The sequence below is a fragment of the Lepisosteus platostomus genome, chromosome 1 (genome assembly GCF_059453375.1).
Source record: "Lepisosteus platostomus isolate fLepPlt1 chromosome 1, fLepPlt1.hap1, whole genome shotgun sequence".
Lineage (NCBI taxonomy): Eukaryota > Metazoa > Chordata > Actinopteri > Semionotiformes > Lepisosteidae > Lepisosteus > Lepisosteus platostomus.
Genome location: NC_142611.1, coordinates 80,750,712 through 80,765,652, shown reverse-complemented (window position 1 = coordinate 80,765,652; position 14,941 = coordinate 80,750,712). Strand labels below are relative to the sequence as shown.

At 43.8% G+C, this 14,941-nt stretch overlaps 1 protein-coding gene across 1 annotated transcript in view; it reads left to right on the top strand.

Annotated features, from left to right (window-relative positions):
* The first annotated feature begins 1,136 nt into the window (after window positions 1–1,136).
* The window catches only part of vax2 (ventral anterior homeobox 2), a 37,932-nt gene continuing 24,127 nt past the window's right edge, over window positions 1,137–14,941 (top strand). The window contains exons 1-2 of the mRNA XM_088638729.1: window positions 1,137–2,192; window positions 8,906–9,093. Coding sequence (XP_088494855.1) covers window positions 1,937–2,192; window positions 8,906–9,093 — 444 coding nt within the window. The 5' untranslated portion in view covers window positions 1,137–1,936. The remainder of the gene's footprint in view (window positions 2,193–8,905; window positions 9,094–14,941) is intronic.

Here is a 14,941-nt window from a genome sequence, read left to right as displayed (position 1 = left end):
CGCCGAATGAGCCGCTCAAAAGGAAATTCTCCCTTCTTTCTTCTAAAAATCTTTTAACAGTTGAAAAATAAATTCAGAGATATTCTGAGTCACAGGAATAGTCTGTGCCCGGTTCAAAACGACAGCAGAAGTGACAACAAAAACCAGTACGCATCACAGGGAGAATATAGTCTGGATCTACAACTGCTCGTATGAAGGATTTTGTAAGTATAAAGGCGCACGTTTCGATCACGCGGGTGCAAGTTCTTGTATTTATAGACGCGCCACGCGAGGGATTGGATCGCACATGCAACAAGTAGGGCTCGTGACCAGCCTGCACGAGCGATTATCACAAAAACAGCGAATAGGTACGTTTGCTACGCAGTAGCCTGTTGGGCTCGGTGAGGCCGTTCATGAAACAGCGAATTCCCACACCTTTACAGCGCACTAGAGTGTGAAGCTTCAGGAGGATGTGGAGAATTCCCTTTTCTCTCACACTTTATTCTGTTTCTGAATTATGCAACTTCTGCACGTGTTTATCTCTTTATGCACTTGATTGCTGGTGTTTTTTTATAGTAAAGCAACAACAAACGACGTGAAGCTCTTCTTTTGCGGAGTACGTTTGGCTCTGTCCGACGGCCTGTTGGTCGGCAATATTGTTGCATTCCTAAAATGAATAATTGCCTGGTTCATTTCAAACATGCGAACATTATCTGAAGAGTCCTTCAAGTCGTAACCCCTTTCGTATGTTTTATTAAAACGAAAATGCTCGCCGGCGAACAGACGTGTCAGCGGAGTAACGTAGGCCTGTGCGCTTCTATCGTGCAGTGGTGCGAGTTATCAAGGAGGAAGAGTCGGACCAGACCACGCATTAACTCACCTCCATCGGCTCATTCTGCCCAGCACGGGACACTAGTGCCCCTGCCACACGCCGCTCCAGCCACCCCAGCTCGGACACATGCCCGGGGAGTCCCCGGCCCCTCCTCTCCTTTGCAAACAGCAATGGAGAATGAAAAACGAACTGCCTTTTAAAAGCGGAGAATCCACCGGCGTTTTGCGTTTCATCTTCTTCACAGAGTGAATCTGGTCCCGAGTTTCAGGCTGCCTTTTTGAGTGCCAATCAGTGCCGAGCATGCCCTGACAGGAAGTTACGTGTCTGCTGACAGTCAATTTAAAAATGCCCCCTGTTACTAGTTATCTGGAGTCATTAATCTTGGTATGATTCTTTACCGGTTTCCTTGGTTAGCTGAAAACATACATTTAGCACGGGGAGGTATGAGATTTCATGCACGCTCCTCACTGGGGCCTGTTATAGGTAGTCAGTGTCTAAGTTTTTGTTTATTTTCGAGCTAGCGTGTTGTGCGTTAAGTCAGATACTGTGGCTTAATCCCAAAGGAAGGGCGAAAGTGCAAGTTCAGAATCCCGAGCTACCACGCACCTGCTGTCGGCCAGCCACCGGGAGGAGCGGGTGTGATGTGGGCACAGTTTGGCGCGACCTCCTCCCCACGTCCTTGGCTCGTGAAAGTTTGGCGGAATCCGCTGGGCAGAGTGGGGGGTCTTGCTGGTGACGCGCCGTCTTCTCGTGTCCTCGTACTCGGCTGATCCAGCCGGGCGCCCCGCCGGCGGACCCGAAGCCGCGCGGCTGCTCTCACACGTGTAGCCCAGAACATGCACCCACGGGACGCCTGGCTGTAGTGCGGGGGGCTGCCCGACCGCTCCAGAAAGGGGCCCTCTCTTCCTCCACCTCCGCTTCCCTCTGCCGCCTCTCAGGCGCTGGATCGCGGATCATGCTGAAGCACTCGGAGGGCACTGGGGCTCCATCTGTGTGCTTCGTGGGCTCTTTTTGACTGGCGGTGGGGGGGAGGGGGGTTTCTTTGAGGTAAGGAGGGGGGGAAGATTCGTTTCTGAAAGAGAGGAAAGATAAAAAAAAACACAGAGACTTTGACGTTCAACTCCAATGTTCGATCAGACCACGAATATGGGCGATGGGCTCGCAGAAGACAGAAACCACCTCCGTGGGTCCAGCGCGCTCAGCCCCGACGTAGCGACAGACAGAAAGTGCCGCACCGAGCTGGAGAGTCTGTCCCCCGGACAGGGGACCGCGGACACTCCCGGGACCTCCTCTTCCACCACACCGAGCTCGTCCAGCGAGGACGGGCACGACAAACTTTCAGGAGTGGACCCCGATTATTGCAGAAGGATTCTAGTGCGGGGTAAGTGCAAGACACGGCGCCACAGCACCGAAATCGGTACATCAGAACATGCTCATCTACACATCCCGGGGCTTTGTATATTGTTAGCAGCATTTCCATCTACCTGTAAGCGCGTTGCAGAAATACAGCATTGGTGGAGAAAATAACTATTTCCTCACTTTTTCAAAAGGTTTCTATTTTCACTTGTATTTAAAAAATGAACGAAAGATTATACTGCAAAAATGCAGTGCACGTTTAGGTCGAAGACAATGCAATGAACCGGACCATGATGTTTTTTCCCCAGAAGGGCATCGTAAAACCTCATTTTCCTCCTAGCGTGTTTTGAAATATTCTTCCATCACTGTTTTCCATAAGCAAATTAAAATCAGAATATAAAGAATGCGTTAAAAACAGAAATAAAAACACAACGTGATCACTATAATAAACAAACAAACAAACAAACAAACAAACAAACAAATATGGCTTTCATGGTTCAGAGCGTTATTCTCAAAAATATTTCTCTGGGGATAATGCCCCATGCTTAAATTCAACGAACAATAAATGACACAGCAACGTGCCCGTTTGCACGCTGGCGAATATTAAGACAGCAAGTTATTTGAGAAAATTATCATAGGTTAAAGTTCACACCCAGTTGTACTGCCTCTGTTTATACAAAAATATTTCGACATTTTTAGGAGTTTAAAAAATATTTTTGTACATGAATCATAGTTGATGTGGACAAACAATTAGAGCTATTAGGCATTTTCGGGAGTAGGTTCTCCCCAGAAAGCTGTTTGTGATGTGAGGTTTAAATGTCGATTATTTCTATCCCTATTATTGTCCCTTTTCTTTTGTCCTATTTAAGAGCATGAGAAGAAAATAATCACAGACATGACTGGGTTTGCCTGGTTAAAAAGTCTAAACATACAGTACTCTTTAAGTCTTGTGAAAAGTAGAAATAGAAACAATTATTGGAGAAAAATATAAACGCGTCATCCTCCATCATCTTTCATCAGGAGGAAAAAAATATTTTGGCAAGCAGAGATATTAATTCCTGAGACCTATGAAAACGTAGCCTAAAATACGAACACTATTGCCTCATTATTTCGATTTCCTACACATCGAAACATTTTCCCAATGCGTTCTCCTCAACTGTATATAAAATGTATGTTTATTAAGCACACTCCAAGTACGTCTCAAGAACACTCTTAAGTATTGTCTGTACGTCCAATTCGTGTAGGAATATGTAACTATATTCATTGTTATCGTCGGGTAAAATTAATTTCGCTGCGAGAGTCTTTCAATTTTCGAGGTGTTTTATCCAAACAAACCTGGTTTGAGAGTGACTAGAAGATGGCACTCTTTAACCTTTACAGCCCGTCGAAACAGGTGTTATAGATCACTTTCACTGTTCTAAAACCCGTACATAAAAGAGAACGAGGTACCTGCTACCCCGAGGAATTTTAGATGCTCATTTATGCATTCTGTCGCATAAATAAGCCGTTATTAATACCATTTGTTTAATGCTTATAGGCTGAGAAATTCAACAGACCTCAATAACGAATGTCCGTGTAGAATACATAATACGCGGATATTTCTGATAAATATCCATATTCTCCATGGTTGCTGCTGTCTATACTACACCGTTCGCTAGACTCTTTACGAAAATAAAAAAAATGTCCCATCTCCAAACACATTAGGACTTTAGAAAGTAAATGTTTATTTTAAATGGTTGAATATTGATCTTTTCTTAATATGTGCAACGCTCATTTAAGCCTTTAACAAATACTGTTTTTCAAACTAGAGGCACTGGCATATGGAATGTATCTCCTTGCATTATTGACTCGAATGGATAAAACAACTCTCATCTGAGAGAAACTATATATATATTCAAAATTATTTTATAATCTCAACACATTATTTAGGTTACTGTATTTTTTACAGTAGCCTAAATAATGAATTTGATTCTCTAATTTTTTAAAATAATATTTAGCGTGCAGAGTTTATGATTTTGTTTTATTTACACTCATCTAATTTTGAAAACATAAATTATTTTTACTTTTCATGGATTTGCTCCTTTTCATAATGTATTAATATCGATGTAACATTTTTTTAAATGCATACTGATTAAAACGGTATAACATTTTCGAATAACCCTAAAATCTAATCATACTGTTCATGATTTTGATAATACCACTAAGAAAACTAGACAAATGCAATTTCATTGTCAACAAGCTTTCCGCTGGGAAACTTTGGTTGCTTAGGAAACGAAAATTGAATAGTTATTTGGAAGCAATCATAAGAGAAGATTGGTTTATTTCAGATTAAGACCGTTTAGTAATTTGTAATTCATAAGTAATAAAAATAGAAACACAACAATGGTGGGCCTATTCATATTTAGGAATTTAAACATTTACATTTTCTTCTTATTCTTTTAACACTGTTGCCGTTTTTGGATTTTGCTCTTAAATAAATGCTCTATGCAGTGACTACTAATACTGCTATTTGCATCTATATGACTCTTCTCGTTCGAAAATAGGCCGAAGCACTTTATATTTAATAGAGGGAACCACCTCCTCCCCCGTTGGAGTGCAGTTTCCACCGTGGAGACGCGCAATAGCCCTCCTGCAGCAGCAGCCCGGGCAGAGTGAGAAGTGAATTCGGGCACTTCAGGGAGGCCAGACTGCACAGCCCGGAGTGGAGCCGAGACAGGCCAGGCCATGGCTGCGTTTCATTTAAACCCCTTTTTGTCATGAACGCAGACTCACGTTGGAACAGGTCAAAAGCGGTGTGTTGTAGCTGTATCGCGTCAAGATGTTTAGGCATTCAATACAAGATTATACAGAACACCTAGCTGTCTGCTGGTCTCGCCTCCACACTACAGCTCCTCGTTGGACTGAGCTCCATCAAGGCCACACGCTCCCTGCTGACTCCTGAGAGAGACCAGCAGTAGGCAGGTTGTGTTTTGGCGAACCAGTGATTGCCCGTGATCAGTGTCGTCAGCCTTCAGCACTACAGTGACAGTACAGTCCGTGTTCATGAGTCAGACCGCTCGCCACTCCTCTGCGGGCCTGTCGATGTAGTTTAAACGCTGGAAACGCGAAAGTGGATCTGCACATAAAATTTGAAACGAATGAACACACCCGTATTGTTTTTTCATGTGATAGTTAATTTGACGGCTATCGGGGTGTATCACGGGACATCTGCACGTTAAAAGCAGCAGTGTTGTTCAATTGGCATGCGACTCCGTTCGTCCGGGCCGGCGTGTGCGCAGCGGGGACCGTGTGGGAGACGGACAGGGGACTGACGCGACTCGGGAGGGAGACGCGCGGCTCAGCGTCACTGTCAGCGGTGGAAGGACACCTCGCGTGGGCCGGGGTCACGGAGAGGTCGCGGCGCTGATAAACAGCGATCATTGTAAACTGTAAATCGGTGTGTACATATATCGCAATCACGAAGTATAATCACAGATAAATAGAATTGTGAGGTGCTGTGGACCAATAACAGGAGTTAAGACATCTACGATGTTCCAGTAGTCCAGTCCACGGCGTGAAGGTATTGAAAGTCAGCGGCGCTGGTAGCCCGAGGGACTGGGTGCTGCCCCCTTTCGGCCGCTGTTTCGGAGCCGCACACGGTCTGAGAGTGAATATGAACACAACTGGAACGCAGAAAGGAGACTTCCACAGTACTGAACCGTTTAAATGAGGAATGAATTCATGGAATTGATTAATAGTGACGTGCAATCTTTCACCATCATCACCAACATTGTTCTATGCTGTTGAGGACGAATTTATCCCAATAATGATATTAGTGATTATTTTTGTAACTGCAATAATAACAGTCTTACTTTCTGGCATCCCTTGTTTTTTTTTTACTGGGAAAAAAACATCGTTGTAAAACGCATTTTGCCGTGTGACGACAAGAAAAAACACATTCGTATTTTATGTTAAAGCCAATAGATAAAGGGCATCACAATCAAAACGATTCATGTGTGCTTCCCGCTTGAGTACCTGCCTGTTTCAGATCTTGGGACAGATCTTTAATTATAAGCCTTTAAGGTGAATGTCCTATATATCTATTTCTTTGATATAATGTAAGAAACAGATGGATGTAATTACGCAGGTAAGAGCCTGAAGCCCAGACCTCTTTTGGCAGTGATGAACTCCTGCGCGCCGTGGCGTGATCGCGACGGTACTGGAGGGGTTCAGTGGGCTCTTTCTTTTAAGGAGTGCGCTGATTGGGTGCTTCTGCCCCGTGCGGCGCACGGATGTGAAATGTGGGACAGTCCTTTGAAACCGCGGGGTCGCGCAGGGCGAGCCGGGCCTGGCGGCTGGGCGCGAGTGACGGCGCAGCCCCTCTCTGTCTTGGGGGAGGCGCAGGCGCGCGGTTAAGCGTCCGCACAAAGACACCTTCACACCTTTACGCAAAGTCCAGTTTGCATGAACGGCTCATTCTGAGGCGGGCAGGTGTCCTGGAACAATCTCACTAGCGCAGCCCCGACAGACAAAACCCGTTTCCTCGTCTTCCTCGGAAAAGAAGGGGGCCCGCCTATTTGCATTCAAGTGTCTTTACTGTCTCCCTACCCGCTTTTCACTGTGCCAATAACAGTTCTGATAAATCCGAGGTAAAGGATAAAACGGGTAATCAATTGTTTTGACTGTTTGTTAGAAAGATTACCCATCAAGGTGCTGAAAGTATGAAACGATCCGGGTTATCTCTAGCTGGCTTTACAGGCGAAACGTCTGGTTCCAGCGAAGATATTATTACTATTATTGATAATAATTATATAACAAACAGAGTATTATCGTTTTTGTTAAAAAAAAAACTTTAAACATTCACAGCACAGTGTTTCTAACATTTTATTTGTTCGCACTGCATTAACGAAACTTGTTTTTCTCGGAAGGTGGTGATTTTGCTACTCAATTCATTGCTCACTTTTGAATGCGAATGTTTGCATTGAATTATTGAGCCCGTTGGGGTTTATTTTTGAGTTTTAGTTTCGAATGAGATAATAAAAAGAACATGTTGAGACCAGCAGCGCAAGTTATACACCGTCAATAACCTTAAATAAGTCAAATACAAACAAATACAAACGAGAAACCCGCCTTTGTCATTTGTTGTTATTAACATTGATAATGAAAGTTATAGCAGCATAGCAACGAAAAAACAATCTTGATAACATACGAGAGAAAAAACGTATATATCTACGTTTGTGTATTTTGAAGCTTAAATTTGCTATTACCCATGGGACGATGAAAACATTTTTTGGATGTTGGACTTTTAAAACGATCGTAAACTATTTTTCCTATGGATTCTACCATTAACTAAAACGAGATGTTACATTTCCACGACGAATGGTAAAACGCTAAAACGATATTTTTTCTAACAATGAACAAGAAAAAAATAATTAATGTCGGCATTTTACCCAGTAACGCATAATACAATTTACTAGGCTCGTTTGCGTGACTTAAAAAAAGGTAATAATAGAAATACTAACAATTTTTGTTATAAAGGTTATTATAACGTGACTTCAATTTTTAAGTTTTATTAAGAAAATTGAGTTTTATTAAACAGTTTACTTATCTGTCAGATTTGGATTTTTATATCATTGCTGTTTCAACCTTTAAAACGGTTTAACTGTTGAACTGCACAGAGAGGTTTGGATCTTTGGATGATGAAAATTTCAGACAGCTCCTGAATTTTCGCTTTCCTGGTTGTGGACTTATATGCAGAAATTGAGACAGGCAAATTTTAATAATTATTTTTTTTTTTCAAATGAATAGACCTATTAATTCTAACACTAAACATAAGCCACGGCGATTTTAAAATGCTAAAAGTACTATTTCAATGTGATAGATACTCTATTGATCCCGTGAGGGAAATTGCAGTGCAACAGCAGCTTAACACAGTCAACACAGCAACAGTGTATCGAATGATACAATAATACAACAATACAATACACACAATACAATGAGTACAGTGAGAAGTGCACTAAGAAGAGTTACTCACAGTCCAGAACACACAAAGAACAAACCAGAACAGAACAGTACACAAAAAGTCATATTGCACAATATAAATATAAATATAAATGTATTGCACAGGTCCCTGGCATATATTGCACAAACACGGTACTGATACTGATAACAATATTGTTGTTATCTATTGTATTAAACAAAAACTGATTAAAGTATTGTTTTTATTATCATTTTATGGTCATTCTCGAACACCAACGTGTTGAGTTTTAACGAGCGTTTGTTCCTGCGTGAACACAAATGTCTTCACGTTTTTCGATTTAGTGGGACTGCATTTATATGCGAGTTAGTTAAACCCCGTATTGTCCATCACCCCAACAAATGGACTTCAACAATGTTTAAAGGAAACCTTTAATGACTGACTCTGTCCTCGAGTTTGTGAAATACAGTTCATGTGTGTCATAATGCTTCCGGCGTTAGGAGCTTCAGAATGTCTGTTGGCATGGACAGAAACTGTGAACGATCATATTTGATCACCCCCTAGGCGACCACGCCCCTCCAGAAACAACAACAACTAGAATTAGACTAAATTAGAATGCCAATTAATTTCGAGAATAACTCTTGAAATGACTTCCCCGGTGACGCCCGCCTCCTGCGCAAACGGACACGAGGACCGGGGCTCAGTGTTCTGGATGTTGGTGCGTGGTGGTCCGCGGGGTGTGACGGTGCACTCGCCGCCCTCTCTGACTTTGTGTCGCGCAGACGCCAAGGGCACCATCCGCGAGATCGTGCTGCCCAGGGGCCTGGACCTGGACCGGCCCAAGCGCACGAGGACCTCCTTCACGGCGGAGCAGCTCTACCGGCTCGAGCTGGAGTTCCAGCGCTGCCAGTACGTGGTGGGCCGCGAGCGCACGGAGCTGGCCCGGCAGCTCAGCCTCTCGGAGACCCAGGTAGGCCGCCTCCGCGACGGGGACACCCGCTGCAGCAGATACTTTCCCTGTGTTTGAAGGTGCTGGGGGGAGGGGGGTGGGTATACTGAGACACTTCTGAAGATAATTCGGATGTGCATTAATAATTCAAAATTAACGTACTGTACGAGAGCAGCATATCTAAATCTTCCAAATTCCAACACGCAGCCGTCGACAGCGCATCCGAACCATGATACGCTGATACATCTATTTAAATATTTGCATCAGGGCTTTTGTTTTGCCTGAACACAGATCCGTTTCCTGGCGCTCCGTTAGGTCGCGCCGGCTTGAAGTCCAAAACGTAGAGGAGTGCCAAAAATTTGCAAGACAAAATGTTTTCACCCTTGTTAAAATATAGCGCCTGCTTTTATTTCCAGCAGTTCTGAATGTGCCCACTAGATGCCAAGCAGCTTTATTGTCCCGTAATATTTAACCAATAAACACTTTACAATGTTCCGTACTAACGTTTGAGATTTAGATTAGCAGCAGTGTTTCATAAGCCTGTTTTCGTTATTAGCAAAATACTGTTATGGCGAGAAGCTCGTATCTTTTTTATTTGTATCTTAATTCAGTCTATTCTTTTGTAGTGCGTACTGGTCCATATGTGTCGTTCTCCTACTCAGTGATATTGTAAATTACAATGTGTACAAAGTATGCTGCCTTTCAACTGTATTCCGTTATTCTGACCAATTCCATCGGCGCACCAAAGCGAGTAATACAGAGGAAAAATGGACGCAGGCCTGCGTGTGTCCAACAGGCGAGAAGCAGGCCTTCGGAAAGCGTGAAACTCAGTCTGGGCGAGAGCCGGGCCCGTCCAGGGTGCGGTGATTGATCCCGGCTCGGACAGAGGCGGGTTTGGAACAGGACGGGAGCCGATTTGTCCATTTCCCGCTGAGCAGAGGTTAAGCGTCCTTTCCAGACACGCACTAATCACGACAGGGAGGACGCGGGGCCGCGGGGCCGTGGCCAGTGGAAAAGATCTTATGCCTCCTTTCATTTCAAGCATGTTGGGGTTTGAAAACAGGCACTTTCGCGAGTGTCGCGGTGTGGCGAGTGACAAGGGCCGTTCCTGCGCAGACTCCACGGGGGGCCGAGCTGCACTGTACAAGTCGAAAATAAAAGAACGGGGGTCTGTCTTGCGCTCCCCGACACCTCGCGTGGAGGTTGTCTCGCGGCCTTGGAGCAGGGTTTCCTAAAATCAGGGACCGAGCTCAGACGCAAGTGACGTTTGTGCCACAGAGAAACAGAGAAACGTCCCCGGGATGGGTGGCGGATGGGGCGTGTTTGTGAAAGGGGGTTTTGTTGAAGGATGGGCAACCGGGGAATGATCCGGCCCGCAACTCCTCTTGCCAAAGCCCTGCTGATATCCTTTCACACATTCATTGTTGGAATGTATTATTTGTGATGTTTCAAAATATAAAATATCTTTATACTTATTTGTGTTCTGGTTTCTGTTGTAGCTGTCTGATGGGTTACTGTAACCCTGTACTGGATTAAGACGTTATTATAAAGGGATTGTTAGCGGCCTTACTGATTTCCGTTTGTTTTGTCAGAAATCCTCGCATGGATTTCTAGCACATGGGGAAGTATTGGTTTGAAAAGTGTTGGAATCGCTGAGGCTGCCGCGGTCAGGAAAGGGCAAGTTGAGGTGAGAGACCCTCTCTCTCAGGCGCCGTGGTCGGGTCCCACAGGCGGGGACCCTGGAGAGCCACGCAGCCAATTGGCAGCAGGATAAGGGTGTCGAGGGGCGGGGCAGGCGGGGAGTGGCCAATCAGGAGCCACGGAGGCGGGGCTCACCCCAAAAGCAGCGGGGTGGGTGGGAACAGTTTAAAAGGCAGCACAAATTTTAGGACGTCCAATTTTTAAGACGTCACTGAAAGTTGATAAAGTAATCTGACGTGTAACTAGCATTTCCTGTCCTTTAAAATACACGAAATGAATAAGTATCCATTTTAGCAGCTTTGCCTCCAGTATTGATAACACTGTGAATGGCCTAGTCATCCTTCACCGTCATGTGCTGCTGCACATTAATAGAGAACAAGTCTGCGCCGTTGTGGCTTCAATGACAGTAGTTAAAAGTGCTCAGACATGCCCTCAGTGGCACAAAAATGCATGTCAGCAGAAGACAAGGGCTGGCTTGCGGCCCTCACACTATGTCTATCTGAAAGGGGTAAAAAATTGGATACCTTAAAAATAAACGAGCGAAGATTTGTGCATTTGCAGCGCAGACATGAACACTGCAATGCCCGAGCAGAATAGTACAAGAGGGAGCACCGTTCCTCCTAAAATGTGATTAGCGGAGACACAGAGGTATAATCAGGTTTTGTTTAATTCAAGTTGTCTTATCAAGTCATAATCCTGTTTGTCAGCAGCACACAAGAACTGAGGGTGCTCATGAAGAGACCTCAGCTGACTAGATCTCCCGCATGAAGGGAGGGAGTCGGTGGCTGTCAGGGGATCACGGCTGCAGGGTAGTTTCTTCACTGCACAGGAGGCAGGATGGCCTCTTCCAGGAGCTGGTTCTCCTCTCCAGGAGAGGATGAAGGTGTCTTAGGCTCTGGCGTCATCATTCCTGCTCCAGGGAGGATGGACAAAATCTGAATGAGTTTTTTTGTGTTTTTTTTCTCTTCCATTTGGTCTTAGGAACCCAATGAGCAGCAGTCCCTGTCATTTAGCTCTAATTCAGTAACGAGGTCTGTTATCATCACAATATTTTCAATCAACTTATATGCCGTGTGCATCTGAGGACTTATATAGAAAGGTCCTCTGTGTTTTGAGAATGCTAATTTATTGTGTAAATGTGCATTAAACCAAGAACAGAAGGACCAATTACAATTTACAATTCCATACTGTAACAGCTGATACTCTGGCTGGGTGTGATCTTCAGGCCGATGAGTTGCTAGCTCTTAGATAGCTGGAGTTGTAACTGATCTTATGTTATAAGTTGTCCATGGTAAGTAAGTATGGTGAGAAAAAGTCTTGTTGCTAGGCCCATAGATGGAGCACAAACTTCTTTGTAGACGGTTATTAAATTTTAACTATACGTCATGCTTACCTGTCTCCATGCGTGCTCCGAATTAATAATGATGGCTTCATCTGATGATTTAAATCGAATCTGATTTTTTTGGTCTAAGGAAAATTTGGCATGAAGCTACATGTTGCTAGTATTCACCAGCGCTTTGCTTCCCCCGTGTTAGTAAAAAAATTCTACCAAAATCCCCTTTGCATAGTTGTTCCTGTTGGACAGAGAGATTGACTTAGATTGACTTGGTGTTAAGACACTTCAGCCTCCTTTACAGGTGTCCTTTAAGGACCAGGGCCCCTGTATCACCCAGAAGCAACAGTCAGGTCATTTCAAATGGTTAAGAGGAGTCCAAACATGCTTGAGACTCTTAGAAGATTTTGTACACATCTCAAAGATAAGATCACTTTATTGGCCATATACAATGTCTTGCATTAGGAAAGTGTCTTTTCACACACCCCAGCTTGCTCTCCATGAGACACGCAGACAGGGAGGGAAGCTGGGGGTCAGAGCGCAGGATCAGCCATTTATACGGCACCCCTGGAGCAGTTGGGGTGAAGGGCCCTGCTCAGGGGCCAAACGGAGTAGGATTCCTCTGCTGGCCGTGGGATTTAAACTGGCAATCTTCCAGTCACAGGCGCAGATCCTTGGTCACAGGGCCACCACTCCGCCCGAGGCGAAGAAGCTTTATTCTTTACCCACCAAAGAATGAAGGTAAATGAAAAGCAGAATTCCCTCTGCATTAAGAGTACAGAATATTCCCTTATATTCCTTTGGCGTTGGTGATATGATAGAACTCACTGTGAGGTTTGTGAGCTTCCTAGAATGGAGATGTTAAGCCAAGAGAAAAAAGCTCTTAAAAGAACATGACTCTTCCAGAGAGGAGTGGTCAGGAATCACACTGGTGTTGGCTATTGTAAGAGAAGTCAGGATTTATCCTATCTGACTGTTGCAAATGCCCGTGAAAAAAAGCTACTGAAGTACAGTATATGTTTATATTGCAAGTCCATGTGTGAGTAATTGCACAAATGAATATCTTGGAGTACGGTCACATAACACAGATAACAAAAGCAAGGCTTGCAGGCATAACATGGACTCAACATTTTTTGGCCAGGTCAGTGAGTCCTCTATGTTCACAGGCTTTCTCAGAGTCCAGATCTGGACTTGTCAGAGATTAGTCAGGGGCCTAGATCACCGATTCTTAAACCCAGATTCAGTGTGTCTTGGATTTCATTCCCACTGATCTCTTAATTACAGATGCTAATTGGCCTTTTGATGATTATTAAGGCTCTTAAGAAGTTGGATGGGGTGAGTTAATTAGTATTTCTAGGCTTCACCCCATCTCTCACTCAGTTATATGGAATGGAAGTAATCAGTAATGTTTGATCAATTGTCATCCCCGTCTGTGTCTTGATGTCATTAATTGGTTGTTTAGACATAAATAAGACTGTTAAGACTGTGACTCCTAAAGAGATTGAGCAGAGAATGGACAGTATTCTGTCTGCTAGATGTTTTGGCAAAAACTTACCTGCAGCAGAGTATTTTTCCAAAAGCTGTGCATAGAAAAGGGGTTGAAAAGAACTGACCAAGTAAGGTTCAATTCAAGGGATCAACAAACCTTAGTGATTAAGAGTTCAACTTGAGCAAGAAACAGAAGCAAAAGAGTCTTCCAGGACCAAGGCTGAGAATCACCAACAACCCCCTACGGAAAAGCATCCTTTATTGTTCAGGAAGCCCAATGTCATTCAGCATTTTGATTGTTACAAGCCTAGAAGAACCATATTAAATGTGAAGTTTCTGGATACTAGTACTGCTGTGTTGGGTTTTAACTGATAAGATGAAGCGAGGAATGATTTTGCACCACATTAAAATATTTATTGGTGGCCCCATAAGAGCACATTGGTGCTGACTCTATCACAGAGCTTTGATATCCTGACTCTCTTAATAATGGCATTTATCACATAAGTGTAATCTCTACCCAAAAGTGGTTACTCAATTTATTGAATGGTTTGCCACAATTTGCAAGTTGTTGAGAGCTGATGGACCCAGACTGAACTTGCCAGAGGTACACCAGTAGAAGCAAAAAGGGAATTGTCATGTCCTGGTACAGCTGTCTTCAGATCCTTCTATGGTTTTTACATTTATGTTACTTTAAGGCATGAAGTCATGACACTTTGAGGTAGCAATTCATTTTTTATATACACACAACCTACTCCACATGTTCAAAGCAAAATTAAAGACAGTCAGTCTGAGAGAAATAGGTAGAAGTCATGATTACAATGACTGGAGGCAATGAATCAAACATTTTGCTGTGACAAATTAATTTAGGGAACAAAAAATGACCTTACGGAGTCACATAATTAGCTGTGCCAAGTTACACAATTGGTTTAGTGGCCTCTGTCTGTGTGCAATTATAATGTTTCACATACAAAACATTCTCTCTAAGGTCTCTCAGTCAAATCGTGAATTTCGATCAAAGATTCAAATATGAAGGCCGAGGAGCTTTCAAAACAACTCAGGGACAAAGTTATATGAAAACACAAATCAGGAGAAGGGTATTAAAACATTTCACAGGCCATTAATATCTTTTTTAACATAGTAATGTCGATCATTAAGAAGTGGAAGGCACTCAGACACTGCGTGGATCAGACTGTCCCACCAAACTGAGCAGCCAGCAAGGGGGAAGCAGGGAGGTCAATGTGGGCTTTCAAAGAGCTACAGAGTCCACGTCAGTGTCCATGGGTCAGCAATACCCTAGTCACTCCAAAACAGGGGCGTGCATGGAACTGAAAAGAGGACATCTCAAGA